Here is a 22,976-nt window from a genome sequence, read left to right on the forward strand (position 1 = left end):
CATTAGTGTTTTATTTTATATATAGACTTTTTTGGTATAAAAGTGGGTGTCAGCAGCTTTGATCAACTTTATCCATCTAAGCGCAGGAGATTTCATATCTTTTTTATCTCAGTAGGTTAGACTGCCCCTCCAGGCGAGGTCTCTCTTCACCAAAGCAAAGGATGCTGCTGTTCTAGGCTCCAGACTATTTATGCACACCCCAGCCCCTTGCTGGTCACTCTCTGGTGGTCACTCTCTTAACCAGGGATTGGCTGAGGCTGTGTGAATCTTCAGCCCAGGGTCTGCCTTACCCAACCCACAATATTCCAGAACTTACTTGAGTACAGGGGGAAGTAGGTGAGCCTGCAGCTAGCAGAACAGCTAGCCCAGCAATGGGCAAACTACGGCCCGGCGGACCTTTTAATCCAGCCCGCGGAGCTAGGCTCCCGCTAGGCTCCTCTCACAGTCCGCCCTGAAGACCGGTGTAGCATGAAAATCTGTCTCCTATGAGGATCTGTCCCCCTCGACGTATCTGCGCATGTGCCGGAGATCGCCGATCGGCTGCTAATGCCTGAAACTGGCACATGCGCAGATACGTCGAGGGGGACAGATCCTCGTAGGAGACAGATTTTCATGCTACACCAGAACGGCGCGGGAATACGGCGAGAGGAACGCGCGGTGCAAAGGTAAGTGAATTGACACAGGGGGGACTTGGGGACTTAATATGGGGGATGAATTAATATGGGGAATGAATTACTATATGGGGGATGAATTACTATGGGGGATGAATTACTATAGGGGGGATGAATTACTATATGGGGGATGAATTACCATGGGGGATGAATTACTATGGGGGATGAATTACTATATGGGGGATGAATTACTATGGGGGATGAATTACTATATGGGGGATGAATTACTATGGGGGATGAATTACTATGGGGGATGAATTACTATATGGGGGATTAATTACTATGCTTACTATGGGGGAATATTACTATACTTACTATGGATGACACATACACATCATTCATCTACTCTTGGTCCAGCCCCCGGGTCCAATATATGAACCCATTGCGGCCCTCAAGTCAAAAAGTTTGCCCACCCCTGAGCTAGCCCATAGCAGTCATTGACACTCAAATCCTGCTTCATTGGCTACAGGGAAACCAAAAACTAAATTTACTGAATCCTATTAGCAGCCTAAAGAAGAGGGTTCTACAATTATAAGTTGCCAATATCAGGTTTACAGCTGCAGTGCAAAACATAGAGAACTTTCCATTTCTCAGCCATGTTATATTTGATCATCTGTATCAAATTCCTCAGGGATCTTTGTTTTGGGTGGACAGAACCAAACTTTCACCAGTAAATAAATGTACACATACATGAAGTATTGGCCTGTACTGGTCCAAACATTACCTGAGGCCATAGGAGGAAGAGGTCAGGGGTCAGAGGGAAATTTCAGAAAGGATGACAGATACAACGCATGGCCCCTCCCCCATACTAATAAAAATATTTGTTATGGCTGGTAACATGAAAAAAGAATGTTTGTGTCACACATTCTTATCCTCACCAAGAATAATAAAATTTAATAAAACAGGGATGGTCATGTGAAATCAGTTACTTTTATGGACGTCTGTAATCTTTGGGTCTTTTACATGAAGTCATAAGGAACCAAATAGAAAAATACTTACTGGCTGATCAATGTTGACCAAGAAGGAAATTCCAGTACTGACTGCTAATCTCATTTTTTACACTTTTACTTTTACGACTTTCTCTGCCTGTTCAGAAATGCAGGTATGGATATGGATGATCTGAGGTCAAAAATCCTTTATCTTTGATAACTGAAAGAATTAAAGTTAGGGATTTTCCCAAATTCGTATCCAGTTCTTTGACCTTCTGGGTCAACAAGCAAATACTTTTTTTTCTTTTTTTTTATAATATTTTGTATGAAATTTAAAGCAGTAGAAAAAAGATCAAAGCACAGACAAAGATGCGGACGCAGTCTCTATACACACCCATGAAGGGCACACTGTGTACAGTCATATCAAATAAAAATACAGATTTTAAGAGAAGGAAAAACAGGCCAAAGAACCCAACAAAACAGCACATCAAAGTACAAATGTGACCAAGTAATATCAGCAGCAAATTATAAAAGGAGACTATAGAGATGGTCAATAAGAAATGCACAATTACTAGCAGTGGCTCAGGTAGCCTACCAAGTAATCCAAGGTTTCCAGGATTTCTGAAAGGTAGGTAGGGAGCCAGATTGTAAAGCAATTGTTCTTTCATACAGATAGTGTTGGTGAGTAATAAGCAGGGGCGGACTGACAACTTATGGGGCCCCCGGGCAATAGGGGATCATGGGGCCCCTGTGTCCTTGCCCAAACTCAAAAAAGCCTATGAAAAAGGTACCAGGGGCATCTCATGGGGTCCCCTACTGACCCCGGGCCCTCGGGCAGTGCCCTAGTATCCAAATGGTCAGTCCGCCCCTGGTAATAAGCACAGCTTTGGAAGGATTAGCAGCTAGTTCCCTTTTCCAAAGTCTCGTAGTTCTTTATTTAGCTGACAGTAAAGAGCTGGCTATGATCTTGTGATAGGGAGACAGCAAATCCTTGTTTATCAACATATTGAATGTATGCCTGAGAAGCTGGGAAATACAAGAACTGGGCCAAGAGGGCCAATTTCGACTGTGTTTATCACCCATCTCCTTACAAAAAAGATCACAATGGTGGATACGTCATGTGGCCTATGAAACATGCAATGATATATTCATCCAGCTTGATAAGGCTAGAAGAACATTTGAAGAATAAATGGGATGTCCTAAAATTAGAGCTCCATATTTAGCATGATGGGAAGGGAAGATGGACACCACTAAACTGACCCCAGAAGTCAGATGCATGAATGGCTTGGCTTCAGCTACCACTCCAGCCTCGCCAGAGGGCTTGGCTGGAGCAGTGGCTGAGGCCAAGTCATTCCAGTGTATGACTCCTGGAGTTGGTTGAGTGGTGTCCATATTCCCTTCCCATCAGCTGCACTGGAACTGCTTCAAGATACCTGCTCCTTGTCTTTGCCATTGGGGTGATTCTTGCCTCATCATCTAGCTTAGATCAGCACCACAAGACATCACACCTCCATATTTAGCATGTTATATTGAGGGCTGCCCATTAAACTTTTTTTTTCAGAAATATAGCAGTTGTCATTTGTTGCTGCAAAGAATGCTGGATATGATTGGGTCTTGAAATCTTCTAAATAGACACCATTGCATTAGGATGCTCATTCTAAACATTGGGGATGGAATATTAAGAGTACTGATAAGCAAGGCTTCATCATTTGTATGAACAACAACCGCCAAAAGTAAAAACCTGACTACACTCATGTGACGATATCCATTGGCCAAATGACAGCTCCCTGAGCAGTTCCAGCAATATAAGGGAAGGGTTGGAAATAATGATGACATCATTTCCCCAATACAACCATTTTTGGTCAATGCTATTGCCCAAATATGGCCATGTGGCCATATTTAGGCAATGATGCCACCCCTCTATCCCTACTCCATTGATGACAAGGATGTTAGTGGTTGCTACTGATGCTGCAGGTGCCTGCAACTGCCACATCCTTAGCAATGATTAACAACAGGAAGATGTCATGTTCCTCCACACTGAACGCTCAAGGACTGCTTGTGACGGGAGTGCCTTTGGGTGGGGGGCCCATGGAACACAGCCCCCTTAGGAGAGGTGGGGAGACCCCTGTCTCAGCTCCCCATATCCCTCCTATGTGTAAGTCACCCTGTGCCCATTAGGGCTACAGGGTGAAATATCCTGCTATTGTGTAGACATGTATAGGTGGGGAGTGGGGGTTGTTCATTGTTTACTGTTGTTCATTGTTTACTTCAAAGTGTTCATTTATTTTTTTTGAGCAGTGTATGTTTCACTCAGACCCAGATCAGACAGATGCAGACATGAACTAATAAAACAAAGGGGACCGTACCTGGATCAAACAGATGGTGATCTGTCCTGGATCAGATAAATTGGGATTTGCCCTGGATCAGAAAGACAGGTATTGGATTTTAGCCAAAATCTTGACAGGTTTGCAACCAGAAATGATAAACATCCCATAAAGCATCTTCCCCAATTCCACAAGAGCAAATTATCTGAAGGAATGGATAACTCAGCTGCCTCATGGGTGGGCTTACAGCATATTGTCAGCACGTGTTATTGATGTTAGGGAGAGTTGACAGTTCTGTATACGGAGTAAAATGGTGCAATAGAGTGTTCAAATACTGTGCAATACTGTGCTTTTAGGCATTGTTACACATCTTCAATGGCAGGTCTTCTTATTGATTTGTGTTTGACAATAGCTTGCTTATTAGTCTTACAAGTGGCCATAAATTAGTATTTGCCCCCCCCAATAGAATTCAGTGGGATTCACCTCAAAGTTCATAAATCTTTGAATTTCAAGTGAGATTCTCAAAGCTCTTTGCGAACTGAACTCAGAAACATTTGCTCATCCCTAACACTGTAACTAGTTTAGATAAAAAGGGATTGGACATAGATCAGCCATATCTGGTATTAGACCTGGATCAGACAGATGGGGAGTGAGCCTCCCCATCTGTCTTACTCAGGTTCAGTCCCCATCGGTCAGATCCAGCGTATTTCCCCATCTGTCTTATTCAGGTCCAGTCCCCATCTGCTTTATCCATGTTCTGTCCCCATTTGTCTGATCCAAGTCCAATCTCAATCTGTCTAATCCAGGTTCAGTCTCGATCTGTTTAAACCATATTGACTTCCCATCTGTTTTTATCCTGGTCCAATCCTTATCTGTCTTGTCCCAGGATAAAAACAGATGGGAAGTCAATATGGTTTAAACAGATCGAGACTGAACCTGGATTAGACAGATTGAGATTGGACTTGGATCAGACAAATGGGGACAGAACATGGATAAAGCAGATGGGGACTGGACCTGAATAAGACAGATGGGGAAATACGCTGGATCTAACCGATGGGGACTGAACCTGAGTAAGACAGATGGGGAAATACGTTGGATCTGACAGATGGGGACTGAACCTGAGTAAGACAGATGGGGAAATACGCTGGATCTGACAGATGGGGACTGGACCTGAGTAAGACAGATGGGGAAATACATTGTATCATGGAGCTGACAGATGGGGACTGGACCTGAATAAGACATATGGGGAAATACGCTGGATCTGACAGATGGGGACTGGACCTGAATAATACATATGGGGAAATACGCTGGATCTGACAGATGGGGACTGGACCTGAATAAGACAGATGGGGAAATACGCTGGATCTAACAGATGGGGACTGAACCTGAATAAGACAGGTTGGGAAATACGCTGGATCTGACAGATGGGGACTGAACCTGAATAAGACAGATGGGGAAATACATTGTATCATGGATCTGACAGATGGGGACTGAACCTGAATAAGACAGATGGGGAAATACGCTGGATCTGACAGATGGGGACTGGACCTGAATAAGACATATGGGGAAATACCCTGGATCTGACAGAAGGGGACTGGACCTGAATAAGACAGATGGGGACAGAACCTGGATCTAACAGATGGGGACAGAACCTGAATCTAACAGATGGGGACTGGACCTGAATAAGACAGATGGGGAAATACGCTGGATCTGATAGATGGGGACTGGACCTGAATAATACAGATGGGTAAATACCCTGGATCTGACAGATGGGGACTGGACCTGAATAAGACAGATGGGGACAGGACCTGAATAAGACAGATGGGGACAGAACCTGGATCTAACAGATGGGGACAGAACCTGAATCTAACAGATGGGGACTGGACCTGAATAAGACAGATGGGGAAATACGCTGGATCTGACAGATGGGGACTGGACCTGAATAAGACAGATGGGGACAGAACCTGGATCTAACAGATGGGGACAGAACCTGAATCTAACAGATGGGGACTGGACCTGAATAAGACAGATGGGGAAATATGCTGGATCTGACAGATGGGGACTGGACCTGAATAAGACAGATGGGGACAGAACCTGGATCTAACAGATGGGGACTGGACCTGAATAAGACAGATGGGGAAATACGCTGGATCTGATAGATGGGGACTGGACCTGAATAATACAGATGGGTAAATACCCTGGATCTGACAGATGGGGACTGGACCTGAATAAGACATATGGGGAAATACCCTGGATCTGACAGATGGGGACTGGACCTGAATAAGACAGATGGGGACAGAACCTGGATCTAACAGATGGGGACAGAACCTGAATCTAACAGATGGGGACTGGACCTGAATAAGACAGATGGGGAAATACGCTGGATCTGACAGATGGGGACTGGACCTGAATAAGACAGATGGGGACAGAACCTGGATCTAACAGATGGGGACTGGACCTGAATAAGACAGATGGGGAAATACCCTGGATCTGACAGATGGGGACTGGACCTGAGTAAGACGGATGGGGAAATACATTGTATCATGGAGCTGACAGATAGGGACTGGACCTAAATAGGACAAGAGGGGACCTAGATCAGACAGTTCAGAAAAGGACCTGGATCATACAAATGGGGACTGAACCTGGTTCAGCCAGATTGGGGATTGGACCTAGGTCAACAAGAATGGGGAATGGTCCAGGATCAGACAGATATGTGGCGGAGCATCTCTTAAAACATTTGTTTTATATAATTTGTTATCATGTTGCAGTGATCATCATTCTAGACATTTGCATTCATTTATTGAACAAGGCCAGATGTAGTTTCTTTAAGTTTACACAAGGAAATAAGGCAGAGAATTGATAAGAGGCTCTTGAGTTTAATAAGGGTCATAAAGCAAAACAATTCAAGATAAGACTTAATAATGGTTATAAACAAGTACAGGAGTTCAGAAAAACAGAAACAAAGAGACTAAATCAAGTCATAATGCAGAGAACCTTCCTGAGCGTGGATAACTCCAACACGAGCAGCCATGGATATCCAAGCACTGACAGAGATCATTTGGAGATTTAGGCTCTCCGGCTCTGAAAGAGCCAACCACAAGTATAAAAGAATACTCATTCAGCTTTTTGGATTTTTGGGCCATGGAAAATCATCCTTCATAAACAGCTGTAAGTACGTCTTGGATGGTGGGGACTATGTAAATATTGCCGGGGCAGAAAGCTCCGACGAAGGACACACCAAAGCACGCATATCCTACCAGCTCACAGATGACATTGTTCTAGTGGATAATCGGGGATGTGGCACTATGAACAGCTATGAAACTGGAGAAATCTTCGCTCAGCTTGGTAAGTGGCATAAACTCTACTAATGACCTACTACAAACAATGTGCTAGGTACTTCATAGACTTACGTCTACTATCTAAGAGATCAGTTATAACTTAGTGACAGCCCAGCACCCCTGAATTACCGGGAGAGTTATATGAAACATGAAGAACAAGGATTTTCTGTAACTTTATAAGATCCAAAATTGAAGTATCGGAAGAAAAGGTGTGATTGAAGTTACTTGGTTTTCCTTCCATATTTGTACGCTTTCCATTCATGTTTAGATTTGGTGATTCTCATTTCAATGGCTACTTGTATATAAGATATTAATCTATGCAGGAATAACTGATGGGGTAGGAGAAATCGAGAGAGAGAATCAAACAAGAAACTTTAGGAAAATGAAAGATTCCCTTTTAGGTTGGTTTTCTTCACCCATTGTAGGATAAAGGAAATCCATTGTAACCTGGATCTGACAGACAGGTGAGATTTTCCTGCAGTAGTTTGTGTCTCCAAAACTCTTACTTTGGTGAAATTTCCCAGCAGTGGCTTTTGTCTCTGGCCCTCTATCTACATCATAAAAAAAGCATCACTTTCAGAGCTGGAAATTACTATATCCCCTATCCTTCTCTTTCTTTTCCAGCCAATTTGCTGCCCTTGGATCAGGAAGTAGAATGGAGCAGAGGTTTTCGGCTTGTAGACAGAATTGTGGACTCTGAAACTGAAATCCAGAAATCAGACTTCATCTTCCCTGTTTTCCTCTACAGGTAGAAGCTGTACAATCTTTGTACAATCCTTTATTACAATACCTTGGTGTATTATGGTAAACCCTAATGCCATCTACATTGCTCTTTTCTCTCTGTGTATCATAAACAAATGTGTATTTTAGAAAATTCTGTTTTCTTCTTTTGAAATCTCGTTTACATACTGTAGATACCCACCGTCCTGGATTTGCTGGGATAGTAATGCATCTTGGTCCCCTATCCCAATTATGCTGTGTCCCAGGCAGTGACGGGACAAGGACATCTAGAGCCCAGGGTGAACTTGCCAAATATATGAGCATTATGTGTAAGCGAAAATCTACTTCCCCCAAAACAAATCAAGCACTAACCTGCATGCTCACCCCCAGGATAAATTCCTCCTCCTCCCATTATAAATACACCTGCTGAAATCCCCCCTCTCAGCTCAAATCTTCTCCCCCATCCCCCTTCCCAGCTCAAATCCTTTCTCTTCTCATATGCCCCCAGAACAACCCCCCCCCCTTAAAAAATATTACACCTCCTAGCACAAATCCTCTGGATCTCAAATTTCCCCTCCAAGCACAAATCCTCCCCCAACTCCAACCCCCCCCCCCCCCATTCCAGCACAAATTTCCCTTCCTCTACCCCCCATCCTAGCACAACCCCCCTCCCCCAAACTTCTATTCCTAGTAAAAATACCCCCAATCATCCTCACTAGCACAAATTCCCAACCCCCCCAGAAACATATTTCCCCTCCTCAAACAAATCCCCCTCCCACCATATTACTTTTATAGCACAACCCCCCATGTCCCCCCTCCTGGTGCAAATCCTCTTCCTCCATCCCACTTTCAAAACAAATTCCCCCCAAATCACCACTTCTAGCACAGCTCCCCTTATTTCTCCTCCGAGAACAATTATCCCCTCCTGTTGCCCCCCAAATTCTCCCTCCCACCCCAAATTCCATTCCCCCAATCTTCTTGTGGTGCTCCCCCAACTCTCATGATACCACAGTGCCCAGGGCAGCCACCCTCCTGCTCACCCCATATCCCATCCCAGGTCCTAGGCCATGTCACAACATCAGCCTTATTTGAGCTACCACACTTGCACAGTAATTCCAAAAGTCATTAATTATGGGGATCAGAGGGTGGCCTATGTGTATTTGAAGGTGGGGGTCTGGGAAAGATAAACCCATTAAGTGAGCTTAATGAATGTTCACTGCAAAAGGCAGAGTCTGAGAGGGACCAACCCATAAAGTGATTTGTTTGTGCCCATTGGGAAAGTGGACTGTTTGTGCCCATTGGGAAATTGCACAAAGCGTGGACTGTGAGTTGGGACCATAATACTGGTACGTATGTAAGGGTCTACCATTGTATAAAACCAATGGGATTCATCAGACCAGGTGACATTGCCTGCTCACTGATAGTACAGGGATGAGGTTTCTTAGCCAGCTGAAAGCAGTTTTTGGAGGGTAGGGCGGGTGTTCTGTGTGGACATCTGGTATGACACCTCATCGGACTGTGTGACGCATCATCTCTCCTGATATTGGTAAATGTGCTGCAAAACTGTAGTGCCATACTGGGGGTCTAATGTACCCATCTGCATGAAGCATTTCACTAATATTTATGAGGCATTGCCTGAAGAGTCATTCTGCTCAGGCAGGCACTCTGGATTTTACATTGTTTAAACCCTTTTCATAGACTATGTGGCCACAGGGTATGACTGTACTCAGGAATCAATCTACAGGGAAAGCAAGAATGGATCCACCTCTGTGTGTGGGGAGGAGATTCTATTCTATGACCAATGAGAACATTTAAAATGTAAAATGTATGTAAAGACAAAACCTTCTCCTCTTAGTAATATGAGTAGGGAATGGCTAAAACCCCCGCCAGTTTATTTTTTGCTGTCTGTGTACCATGGGGGAAATGTCCTTTCATTTCCTGACCCAGAGATTTTGTCCTTTGAGGACCGTAAGATTTTGGAACGCCAAAAGAATCAATTTTTTGTTTTTAAAGTTCGTACACTTCAGTTGCTGTAACTAAGCCATTTCATGAAATAATTGGCAAAAAGCTAGATCCATTTGTTGATAATAACTAATATTGTGACTCTAACCAAAAAAAGAAAAAGTATTTTAAGTTCTTAATCAGATGATACAGGCAATTAACTAGTTGCCGACCGCAGATAGCCGAATGACGGCTTCACTGCGGCCGGCCAGTTCTGGGTGGACGTCATATGACGTCCCCCCAGAACGCGCTCTCCTGCGCGCCCCAGGGGGCGCGCACCCGGCGATCTCCGTGATCCTACGGACACAGCTGATCACGAGATGTGGTAAAAGGCCAATCATACCGGCCTTTTACCACGTGATCAGCGGTGTCCAATGACACGCTGATCACAGGGAAATGCAAGTGCCGGTTCTCGGCTGCACTTTCCTCACGCTGTCAGATCGTGAGGAAAGTACTGCCGAGAACCGGCAGTTGTCAGAGCGAGGATCGGCACCGATCATCAGGGCACTGATGATCAGTGCCCTGATGATCGGAGCCCAGCAGTGCCACCCACAAGTTCCGCCCACCTGTGCCCAGCAGTGCGCCCACTAGCTCCGCCCACCTGTGCCCAGCAGTGCACCCACCTGTGCCCAGCAGTGCACCCACCTGTGCCCAGAAGTGCCACCTACCTGTGCCCAGCAGTGCCACCCACCTGTGCCCACCCACCTGTGCCCACCAGTGCCACCCACTTGTGCCCACCAGTGCCACCCACCTGTGCCCACCCACCAGTGCTGCCCACCAGTGCCACCCACCAGTGCAGCCCAGCAGTGCTGCCAGTCAGTGCCACCAGTCAGTGCCCAGCAGTGATGCCAGTCAGTGCCATCTATCAGTACCCATCATCAGTGTCACCTATCAGTGCCGCCTATCAGTGCTGCATATTAGTGCCGACTATCCGTGACACCTCATTAGTGCTGCCTATCAGTGCCGCCTATCCGTGCCACCTCATTAGTACTGCCTATCAGTGCCCTTTAGTGCTGCCTATCAGTGCCCATCAGTGCTGCCTCATCAACGCAAATCAGTGAAGGAGAAAAATTACCTGTTTGAAAAATTTTATAATAGAAACAAAGAAACTTTTTTTTTTTTCAAATTTTTTGCACTTTTTTAATTTATAGCGCAAAAAGTAAAGCGCCCAGTGGCAATTAAATACCACCAAAAGAAAGCTTTATTTGTGAGAAAAAAATGATCAAAATTTCATATGGGTACAATTGTCAATCAAAGTGCGGCAGCGCTGAAAGCTGAAAATTGGCCCGGTAAGGAAGGGGGTATAAGTGCCTGGTAGGCAAGTGGTTAAAAACATGGGACAAATACGTCCCTTGGTCCTCAAAGGGTTAATTGGAAGTTGGAGGAAACCTCCCAAAGTGAGGAAAATCCCATTCTTAGGTAGGTGTCTCCCAAAGAGGTGTTCTTATTGGAAATTTTTCCTTCAATTCTTATTCTTGGTTCAACTTTGAAATGTTGGATTGTCCCCCTATTCTGTCTCAGTGACTCTGGTCACCAGTGCAATACATTTCCCCAGCAAGCCCACAGACAGCAATAAAAGCTTGACAGAAGGTCTAATCCTTCCCCCACTCCATCTAAAACTAAGAAAAAAGGCTTCACCCAGAGATACACATTTAATGTCTGCCAATGTAGGGAATGAGGATGGACATGAAATATTTCAGCTGTAGTAATCATTTACATCTCAATAAATATGTGGTCTTTGTTTTGTACTCAGCATAAAGAGGGGGCTCCAAGATGAGTATTATGAAGATTTAAAGCAATTACTGGACACAGCCAAGAAGATGACAGGTACACATTTCAATTCCTGACCCATTATGTGGTGGGTTGCGGATAATTCTGTGATTGATTAGAACTTGGACTGTTCGAAAATATCCAACAAGCCAATTTAGATTTTTATCTGATGGTGATTTTGTGAGCCTATGTTATACATCAGGGGATGTCCAAACTTTTTTCAAAGAGGGCCAGATTGGATGAAGTGAACATGGTGGAGGGCCGAACATTTTTCCGAACATTCTTTGAACCATTACAATTAAATGCAAATAAATTATTTTATGCCGAGTTAATTGCAAACGACATACTTTTCATTTCATAACATTAAGATCAACTGACAGCTGAGTTTTCACAATGTATTGAAAATAAATTAAAAAAAAACTTACCTGCACTAATGTGAAGGGTGAAAAAGGTAGCTGGAGCTGAAGTCTCTGCTCGGCAGCCGGGAGGGGAAGAGAAACACACTTCACGCTGGAAGCCCGGCCCTGACGTCACCGCCCTCTGTCGCTCCCAGCGCGGCGCAGTCACGCATGCGCACTGCTCTCAAGCAGAAGACGGTCTGCCACAGAAGGGAGGGCCGTGCGACAGCCGCATTTACACAGACCAGGGAGAACGCGCCGCAGTCAGGCATGCGCACTGCCCTCTGCTCTCAGGCAGAAGACTGTCTGCCATAGAAGGGAGGGCTGTGGGAGGGCCACATCACACAGAGCAGGGAGGGCTGTTGGAGGGCCGTATTAAACCGACCCCCGGGCCGTAAATGGCCCGCGGGCCGGACTTTGGACATGCCTGTTATACATCTTCTTGTTCAAGGTCCTCAGCAATGCATTCCAATGAATATTTTAATTGTGATGCTGACAGTTGCAGACACAGACATATTTTCCTGTCCACATTTCATACACAGACTGTGGGCACATGGAATACAGTACAGTATTGAGGTATATTACATTGTAGTCTAAAAACAAAAAAAAATCTTAACTAATAAGGTGAGGCTGTTTTTATTGGAACATTTCAAACATGTGCAAGAAGAGAGACATTCTTTTTAATTTTTGTCATTGCCATGCAGATGTCTGGGTTGTTTACTAGGATAAATCACCATTCACTTTGCAAAGTGAAAATCTGCTCCATTAATGAATTAATCCCATTGAATGCCAAAACAAAAACAGTAGAGGAAAGCAGGCTCACTGCCAATGGAGAGGAGAAGAGTCGGCATTGTCCAGACATCCCAATGTGTTTTAATGAAGGGTGTCTCTTCTTTTCATCATACTGTATTTCTTTCTGTAGTGCCCCATACATTGTAATGATCCATTTTTTTTATAACTTTTTATTTCATACTTAAACAAACAACATTAAAACATTCCATCTTCCAAAATATACTTTTGTCTTTTCTGGCCTAAATTAGTAAATACGTCTTCTCTTTCTGTATCTGTATCCATTTCTCCATAACTTGTTATTCCGACCATTCTCATCGTGATTTCTTAGGCTACCTCCTTTACTTTAATTAGTTCTGTATAAGATTCTGCGGTTTTAAAATTTAACTAAACACTCCATATTCTATTAAATATTCCCATCTTATCCTCTTCTAAACTTCTCAGTTCTTCCATTCTGAAAATGCCTTCCACTCTATCTATCCAATCCACCACCCTCGGGACCTCTGCCACTAACCAAAATTTTGGTATCAAACCCTTTGCTGCACTGATTAAATGGTACAATACTTTATTCCTCTTTATTTCCGCCATGGGCTCAGAATAATAGAATAAGCATTTCAGTGGGTCCCCTTGAATATCTACCCCACATATTTCCTTGATATAATACGTAATGATCCATTATTCTCTGCAGCTGGCCACTTTATTAGGTCCACCAATTACTCGGTAACACAAACTGCTAATCAGCCAATCACATGGCAGCAACTCAATGCATTTAGGCATCTAGACGTGGTGAAGACGACTTGTTGAAGTTCAAACTAAGCATCAGAATGGGGAACAAAAGGGGATTTAAGTGATTTTGAACGTGGCGTGGTTGTTGGTGCCAGACGGGCTGGTCTGAGCATTTAAAAAACTGCTGATCTACTGGGATTGTCATGCACAACCCATCAATCTCTAGGGTTTACAGAGAATGGTCCGAAAAAAAGAAAATATCCAGTGAGTGAGGAAAATGCCTTGTTGATGTCAGAGGTCAGAGGAGAATGGGCAGACTGGTCGCTGTGACATTCAGATGGTGGGATCAGAATTTGGCGTAAACAGACATTTAGGCCTTGTATCCATTATTCAGGCTGGTGGTGGTGGTGGAATGGTGTGGGGGAGATTTTCTTGGCACAAGCAAGGTGGACCTAATAAAGTGGCCGGTGAATGTTTGTGTCCATGGGCACCTAGGCTTTTACCAGAGATAAGGATGTCAGGAATGGACTTGCCAATTATGGTGGGACTCACCTGCCTTGTGGGCTGCAGTACCAGGGCTGGCCAGCGGGTGCTCTCAGCAATCAGAGACTCAACCCTGCAGTCAGCCAAACACCTGAAGCTGATTGCGGAGGTGTATTTAAGGGATGGCCAGACCTGCAGTCTGTGCCTTGGTGTGTGTTTTTCCATGGGCCCCTGTATCTTGTTACCTGCATTCCTGTTCCTGTCTGACTGATTTGTTGCCGACCCTGCCTGATCCGGTCCTCTGCTGACTTCTCCTGTTTGATCCCTGGCTTGTGACCCCGACCATTCTCTGCCTGACCCTCTGTACCTACCTGCCCGTTAGTTGCTGTACCCGGCTCGTGACCTGACTACTCTCTGCCTACTCCTCCTGTTCCTACCTGCCTGATTGTTATTGACCCGGCCTGCCTGACGACGCTTGCATTGTATATACTGTTATCTGTGGGTGGTTTGGTTCGTTTGCACTGTGTTATGTTTTAGTATTGCACTGCGTTTTGTATTGTTAGTATTAATAAATTATATTGTTTATAACATATCTGAAGCCTGCGTTTCCCTGCGTCAGTTCACATACCTCTGGTCATACCCGGAGCCCTGACAAAGGAGCAGTTAAACATTCTTCTCCTCAATGCTGAGGAATCGCATTCAGGAGAGGAACATTTTTGCCAAAAACTGCTAAATGCGGCAGAAACAAGTGAAAAATGCAGTTAAACATGTCTAAATGTTAAAACAGAAATAAGTCCACTGCAAGTCCAGTTCATAGAAACATGTCAGGTGACAAGTAGAAATTCAATGTTGATGATCTGTGAGGAAGTGGCTGAAAAATGCACTCACCAGAAAGAAGATATATATAAGCAGTATATATCAAAAGCCCATGGATCCTCAATCCAGAAAGAACAAAGCTGGTCTGGTCACAGAAAGTGGGTCCCTCCTTTATGGATGCAGCAACAGATCTTCCTCCTCCCAGTTTGGTATTGGATTCCAAAGTCAGGGTCCTGCAAAGTGCTCCTCAAAGGGAGTCAGGAAAGGACGCCCATAGTGTAGTAAGTTATGTAAAAACAGCTTTATTAGAGGAAACAAAAAGCATCTATTTCAAAATTGGCAGGTATCATCAAGATGTGTCAGCAAGACAACTAACCCTGACACTATGAATGATGGCCGCTGGGCCTCCACGTGGCTCCGGCGGCGTAGCGTCTCGACGTCCAGGCTCCTCCTTACGCGTTACGTGTGCACGCACATCTTCAGAGCTATGGAACCAGTGGTCGAGACGCTACGCCGCCGGAGCCACGTGGAGGCACGGTGGCCATAATTCATAGTGTCAGGGTTAGTTGTCTTGCTGACACATCTTGATGATACCTGCCAATTTTGAAATAGATGCCACTCAAGCCACTCAATCACTTCCACAGGCAATAGCGGGGGGGAGGGGGGGTGTGCCACATTCCCCTGGCTTTCCCATCACATCAGGTTGCCCAGGACCTCTACAACTGACAGCTTACTGTTGACCAAACAAAGCAAGAGTAACTGATGTGATTTCTCCCTCTCTTTGAAATCAGAAACCGGATTCAGAAAGGACTATATCACTTCCGCATTCGGTTCTATGTTTACTGGCCTGTCACAGGCCAGTGAAGCAGCCGATAGGACTGATATCTGATCTGCTGCATTGGAAGCCAGAAGAGAGATCTGGGGTTTAATAGACCCCTGATCTATCCATAAAGAGGGCCTGTCACCACCCATGCTATTTTGGTGAGCCTGTGTGAATTGCAGACTCTGTTTCTTGTTCGTAGCTAACAGGAGTAACACCCGGTGTGGTTTTCTGCTGCTGTAGCCCATTTGCTTCAAGGTTGGACGTGTTGTGCGTTCAGAGATGGTATTCTGCATACCTTGGTTGACTGACAACTCATGGGGCCCCCGGGCAATAGGGGATCATGGGGCCCCTGTGTCCTTGCCCAAACTAAAAAAAGCCTATGAAAAAGGTACCAGGGGCATCTCATGGGGCCCCCTGCTGACCCCGGGCCCTCAGGCAGTGCCCAAGTTTCCAAATGGTCAGTCCACCCTTGCTTGGTTGTAACGAGTGGTCATTTGAGTTACTGGAGTCTTTCTTTCATCTGTAACCAGTCTGCTCATTCTCTTCTGACCTCTGACATCAACAAGGCAATTTCCTCCACACAACTGCCACTCACTGGATATTTCCTCTTTTTTGGACCATTCTTTGTAAACCCTGGAGATGGTTGTACGTAAAAATCCCAGTAGATCAGTCTTTGAAACACTCAGACCAGCCCGTCTGGCACCAACAACCATGCCACGTTCAAAGTCACTTAAATCCCCTTTCTTCCCCATTCTGATGATCGGTTTGAACTTCAGCAAGTCATCTTCACCATGTCTAGATAGATAAATGCATTGAGTTGCTGCCATGTGATTACCAAGTAATTGAACAGGTGTTCCTAATAAAGGGTCCGTCAGCACCACAGATATCACACAGCCATGGCCTACATTACTGGGGTGGCATCTGCAAGAGGGGCGGCTGACTGGGAGAGTGGCCACACAAGTGGCTCATGAGGAAGCTGTACTGGTCCTATTCAGTCATTTCTGAGATCGGTGTTTAGCAAAGCACAAAGTGGTGCCTCAAATCTCTACCTCCTCAAAGTGAACCTCTTCCTAAGATAGTTCACAGTCCCTAATAAGCAGGCTTCCTCTCCATATTCTAGCCAAGTGCAGCAGAACAGTAATATATGTTACCACTGCCCATACTAAAGATGGCTGAAAAAGGTCACTCAGTGTTGCAGTGTCTAATCATCCACTGCTTCCCTGGTGACCCCTACAGAGTCTGCAGAGGAACATTGTTCCTCCAAGCCTCCACTCCCACTGCTCAGCAATACAGCATCACCTACAGATTGGAGGATGAACTACACCTGCCAATAGACCTCTAGTACAATTAGGACGATGCTTAAGGCCGGCTCTATAAAATGAATGTGTTCTAAGGACAATAAATAAGAAGTAAAGTTCTCTTCATTCACTTTATAGAACACGAGTCATATCAGTCATAGCAGCAGGGCTTTTTTTTCTCAGAGAATAGTTGTAGGTGTAGGAACACTCCCTTTCTGAATCACCCCTCGTCCCCGCCTCTGCCCATATCCGAGCACCAGTCCTTGATTCCACCCCCTACCCACCTCCCAGTACCATTCCTTTGAAAGAATACAGAATCAAATGTCACTTTGTGGTGCCAAGTAAATTGTATGGAATTTGTTAATGATAAAGAAAAGCAGTAACATAAACCCCCAATAGCAACAATAGATCCACCAGCAACAGTGGACCGCCCACAACAAAATCACCCCCCCAGCAACAACAGATCTCCCTGCAGCCAGCATCAATAGACCTCTCTCTGAACAGTTGATCCCTCCCAGCAACAACTGACCCCCCCCAGAAAAATAAGACTCACTCCCAGTAATAATAGACCCCCAGCAGCAACAGACACCCCAGTAGAAATAGATCCCCTCCAACAACAATAGATCCCCCTGCAGCCAGATTCAGTAGACCCTGCAGCACACGCCAGTACCCCTTGCCATTACATACATTTGATGCTGGAAGTGCTGCTGCGTTCCCCTGCGTTCCCGCTGAAAATAAGCCCTACCTAGCCGTCATAAAGACACAGCATTTAGAAGCTGCAAAGCTCCAGTAAAATCCTGACCACATGTCCACTAAGATGGCTTGCAAGGTTGTGTTTGTCAAGTGATTGGTGGAAATATCATTGACGAGAAATGTTATGCTTGTTTACACAGGAATTTTCCCTTTCGTTGTCCTGACACATAAGACACATGGGGGAATGACGAGAATCGAGAGGAAATTTCAGGACATGGGTGTGGACAGGGTTTTTGCCCTTGAAAACTATACTCCCGAAGATCACCTCAAAACCAGAGCGAGGCACGAAGACGTGCTCAGGATTTTCCATGAAATCATCAAAGAGGTTCGGTTCAAAGTGGAGCAGGTAGGAGATCCGGTGCAGGAATTTAAGGACCGCAAGCAGTTTGTTCTAAAATTTATCTTTGATCGGGAGATGAGGAACCATCAGGGAGAGGTGGAAAAGAAGGCACAAGGTGAACAGAACCTCCTGGTCCAGGAAGTGGAAAATATAAAGTTAAGATCAGAAGACCAAAGACAAGAGGACAGGAGGGAATTGGAAGAGGAGATGAGGAAGATGAAAAAGCACTTCGAAGATCTGAGGATGGAAGATCACAAGAAATTTGAAGAACAGTTTGAGTCAAAGCAACAGAAGAAAACTAAAAACAAAAATTGCAAAGTACAATAAATGTCTTCAGGCTGACGACACAAGACATGCAATGAGTGACTGGTACTGATCTACAGCTCTGATTTGTGTATGTATTTGTGTAAAAACTCTGTGCTGTATGGACTGCAACAAAACTGACCACATCAAGAGAGAAGACTGGGAAATTGTACTTGGCTGCAATTTGTATTTGTCAATGTGGAAGGTGACTATAAGGTTGTTTTTTTTTGCATTTTTTAAGGGTGTAAAAAGGCTTTTTCATGACTTATGAAAGTGTCAACTTTTCCTTCTCCACTTTAAAACTAAACAAACCCCCCCTAAAAATCTAAAAGAAGGCAATTAGCACTTTACATATAACCCAGCCATTAACCCTAAAAAAAACCCCAACCCTTCTATAGGTTAAGTTCACCTTTTGGACAAAAATAATACATTTACATTTTTTGCAGGTAAGAAAAATGTGCATTTATTATTTTGCTGCAGGAGCCTAGAAAGCATTGCACCAGCGATCAGTAGGCCATGCAGGTCTCCTGTAGACGTGTCAGAATATCTGCTTGCTGTAGGGGATGTACGGGGTGTATGGGATGTACGGAGTGTACAGGATGTACAGGGTGTACGGGATGTATGTGGTGTACAGGATATATGGGATGTATGGGGTATACGGGGATGTACGGGGTGTACGAGATGTAGGGGATGTACAGGATGTACGGGGTGTACAGGATTTATGGGGTGTACGGGGTGTACAGGATGTATGGGATGTACAGGAACTGCAGGGTGTACGAGGTGTACGGTGTGTAAAGGAATGTACGGGGTGTACGGGATGTATGGGATGTATGGGATGTATGGGATGTACGGGATGTACGGGGTGTACGGGATGTACGGGATGTACGGGGTGTACGGGATGTATGGTGTGTACAGGATGTACGGGATGTATGGGATGTATGGGGTGTACAGGGTGTACGGGATGTACGGGATGTATGGGATGTATGGGGTGTACGGGATGTACGGGGTGTACGGGGTGTACGGGATGTACGGGGTGTACGGGATGTATGGGGTGTACAGGATGTACGGGATGTACGGGATGTATGGGATGTACGGGGTGTACGGGATGTACGGGATGTATGGGGTGTTTGGGGTGTACAGGGTGTACGGGATGTACAGGGTGTACGGGATGTACAGGGTGTACGGGATGTACAGGATGTACGGGATGTACGAGATGTATGGGGTGTATGAGATGTACGAGATGTAAAGGATGTACGGGATGTAAGGGATGTACGGGGTGTACGGGATGTAAGGGATGTACGGGGTGTACGGGATGTACAGGATGTATGGGATGTACAGGAACTGCAGGGTTGTCAGGGACCACGGCTCCAGGGTCCGCGATCGCGGCTCCGTCCCTCGCGCATGCGCAGTAGCGGCGGATCGCGCCGGGACACGGGCACTAGGTCCCGGCGAGCCGCGGCTGACAGGACGCCGCGCATGCGCAGTAGGAGCCGCGGGCGCGCCTCAGGCGTCCAATGACAGCCGGGGGCGCGTCCTAGCCGGCCAATGACAGTGCAGGGCGCACTATTTAAAGATGCCCTGCACTGTCACAGATTGCCGCAAGGTCTTCTGTGATCCTGAGTTTCTGCACCTATCTTGTGACCCTGATTGACCCTGACTATTCTGCCTGCTCCTGCGTTTGACCCGGATTGTCCTGACTACTCTGCCTGCTCCTGCGTTTGACCCGGATTGTCCTGACTATTCTGCCTGCTCCTGCGTTTGACCCGGATTGCCCTGACCATTCTACGGATTGACTTCCCTGCTGACCCTGCGTGTGACCCGACTACTCTCGCCTACCGATTCTGTACCCCGCTTACCCTCACGGGCCCACGATCCGTTACTACCCTGCTGGGGCCGCCATCCTCTTCATATCTGGCTCTCCCGGTACCTGTCCCCAAGGGTCTCCTCAGCCACTGGCGGGCCTGCTCGGAGGTCGTGACCTGGCCCGGGACTGTTTCAAGTCCATCCCCACCACCAGGGGCTCTGGTGAAAGCACAGCCCGGGCTTAGACCCCACGCTCTGAGTAGGTCTGTCAGTTGGCAGCCTGAGGCACCACCTGGCGGATCATAACAGTACCTTGCGGCCATGACAGAGCCAGGAAGTGGACCGGCGTCCCTAGAGGATATTTGTCAGCACCTGGCCATCTTGACCCAGGCTTTTCAGAACTTCCACAGTCGCTGCGCCCGACTGGAGGACCGCATGGAGTCAATAGCCCCCCTGACTCCCCCTCCACCTGCAGGACCTCCCGCTAACCCGGTATCCGGAGCGGTTGCCACATCCCTAGCTCCTGAACCCCGCGTTCCTCTGCCGGAACGATTCCGTGGTGATCGGAGCCGCTTCCGAGCCTTCCGGAACGCCTGCACCCTATACTTTGACTTACAACCCCGCACGTTCACCACTGAGACCGTCAAGGTGGGGTTTATAGTCTCCCTCCTTCAGGATGAGCCCCAGGATTGGGCTCACCGTCTGATGGAGAAGCACGACCCCCATCTTGACTCCGTGACCGAATTCTTTCGGGCCATGGCCGTCTTGTATGACGACCCTCAGCGAGCTGCTTCCGCTGAAGCGACTCTATACTCCCTGCGGCAGGGCCACCGGACAGCCGAAGAATACGCGTCCGATTTTAGGTGTTGCATGGGCGACACCAGATGGAACGATGCGGCCTTATGTCACCAGTTCCGCATCGGGCTGTCTGAGCCTCTCAAGGACGAACTAGCGCGAGTAGGCCTACCTGACTCCCTGGAAAAACTGATTGAGTTGGCCATTCAAATTGACCGTAGACTAAGGGAACGTCGGCTGGAAAGGAGCAGTCAGGGTCAAAGGGTGGCATGGATGCCTTCCAGAGATACAGCTCCAACCCCAGGGAACCATCCGTGAAGCACGGAAACAGGGGACAACCCGGAACCCATGCAGCTGGGATTGGCCCGTTCTCACTTATCGGTCGAGGAACGTCAAAGGAGACTATCACAGAACCTATGTCTGTACTGCGGGGAAGCTGGTCATCAGGTGCGCTCCTGTCCTGCTAAAATGAGTAAGTCCACGCCCGTTTCTTTTACTCTACCCGCAGGAAGGGATGATCAGTCGAGTTACCTGGCCATTCCTGTGTCTTTACAGCTCCCCGGAGGAACATTGTCGGTGACCGCAATCGTTGACTCAGGAGCCTGTAGTTGCTTCATCGATCTGACTTTTGCCCACCGGCAAAAAATCCCTCTCCAGACCAAAGAAAGGGGGTTCAACATCTTCTTGGCAGATGGGTCTCGTATAAAATCAGGGGTGGTGGACCAGGAGACACCACCCATTTTCACCACAATGGCAGACCATCACCAGGAGTTCCTCCGTTTGGATGCCATCGCATCCCCCCTTTTTCCAGTCATTCTGGGCCTCCCTTGGCTGAGGGCCCATAACCCCCAGATTGACTGGGAAAAGGGAACAGTTCAATTTTGCTCACCCTATTGTTTAAGTCACTGCCACGTCACGGGATCCGTGGTTCCCCGGTTCCTCCTGTGCTTGGATGGTGACACCGATCTATCCCAGGTTATTCCCCCGGCCTACCATGACTTCTTAGACGTCTTTAGTAAGCGAGGAGCTGACGTTCTCCCTCCGCACCGTTCCTACGACTGCCCCATAGACCTCCTACCCGGATCTGAAATCTCTTTCGGCCGTATCTTTCCCTTGTCCGAAGCAGAATCAGGAGTACTGAGGGAATACATTGATGAGAACCTTCGGAAGGGATTTATTCGTCCATCCACATCCCCAGCCGGGGCCGGGTTGTTCTTTGTAGAGAAGAAGGACAAATCGTTACGGCCCTGCATAGACTACCGTGACCTGAACAAAATAACGGTAAAGAATCGTTATCCTTTACCCCTAGTCCCCGAGCTCCTCCAGAGATTGAGATCAGCAACGATATTCACTAAATTAGACCTGCGGGGGGCCTATAACCTTGTCCGTATCAGGGAGGGGGATGAGTGGAAGACAGCGTTCCGTACGAGATTCGGTCACTACGAGTACCTGGTGATGCCGTTCGGGCTCTGTAATGCACCGGCGACCTTTCAGCACTTTATCAATGATGTTTTTCGTGACCTTCTTGATATTTTTGTGGTGGTTTATTTGGATGACATCTTAATTTTTTCCCCTTCACTGGAGGTTCATCGGGGTCATGTGATACGGGTATTAGAACGGTTGCGTCAACACGGGCTATACGCAAAGGCAGAAAAGTGCTGTTTCGAACAGCACAAAACCACATTTTTGGGACTGGTTCTCTCTTCCGCGGGGGTCGCAATGGATCCCCAGAAAGTCACGGCGATCTTAGATTGGCCAATACCCGCCGACAAAAAGGGGGTACAGCATTTCATCGGTTTTTCCAACTTTTACAGGAAGTTTATTAGGAACTTCTCCGGTCTGGTCTCCCCGATCACGCAACTGACGAAACAAGGGGTCCGCTTTAAGTGGACTCCC

The 22,976-nt window shown here is 46.5% G+C and overlaps 1 protein-coding gene across 1 annotated transcript; it reads left to right on the forward strand.

Moving 5' to 3' along the window:
• Window positions 1-6,921: 6,921 nt before the first annotated feature.
• Window positions 6,922-19,316, forward strand: LOC149457617 (uncharacterized). Its single transcript, XM_089683480.1, has 4 exons — window positions 6,922-7,269; window positions 7,887-8,010; window positions 11,737-11,810; window positions 17,980-19,316. Exons 1-4 carry the CDS (start codon window positions 6,954-6,956, stop codon window positions 18,504-18,506), a joined length of 1,041 nt encoding a protein of 346 aa, XP_089539606.1. The 5' UTR covers window positions 6,922-6,953; the 3' UTR covers window positions 18,507-19,316.
• Window positions 19,317-22,976: the final 3,660 nt, after the last annotated feature.

The sequence above is a fragment of the Staurois parvus genome, unplaced genomic scaffold (genome assembly GCF_062004578.1).
Source record: "Staurois parvus isolate SC_StPar_1 unplaced genomic scaffold, SC_StPar_1.0 ptg000311l, whole genome shotgun sequence".
NCBI lineage: Eukaryota > Metazoa > Chordata > Amphibia > Anura > Ranidae > Staurois > Staurois parvus.

Coding starts and splice junctions, on each gene's coding strand:
- LOC149457617 (XM_089683480.1), top strand. CDS start 6,954: ATGGATATCCAAGCACTGACAGAGATCATTTGGAGATTTAGGCTCTCC. Junction 7,270..7,886: donor AGAAATCTTCGCTCAGCTTG/GTAAGTGGCATA, acceptor TTTCTTTTCCAG/CCAATTTGCTGCCCTTGGAT. Junction 11,811..17,979: donor CACAGCCAAGAAGATGACAG/GTACACATTTCA, acceptor TTGTTTACACAG/GAATTTTCCCTTTCGTTGTC.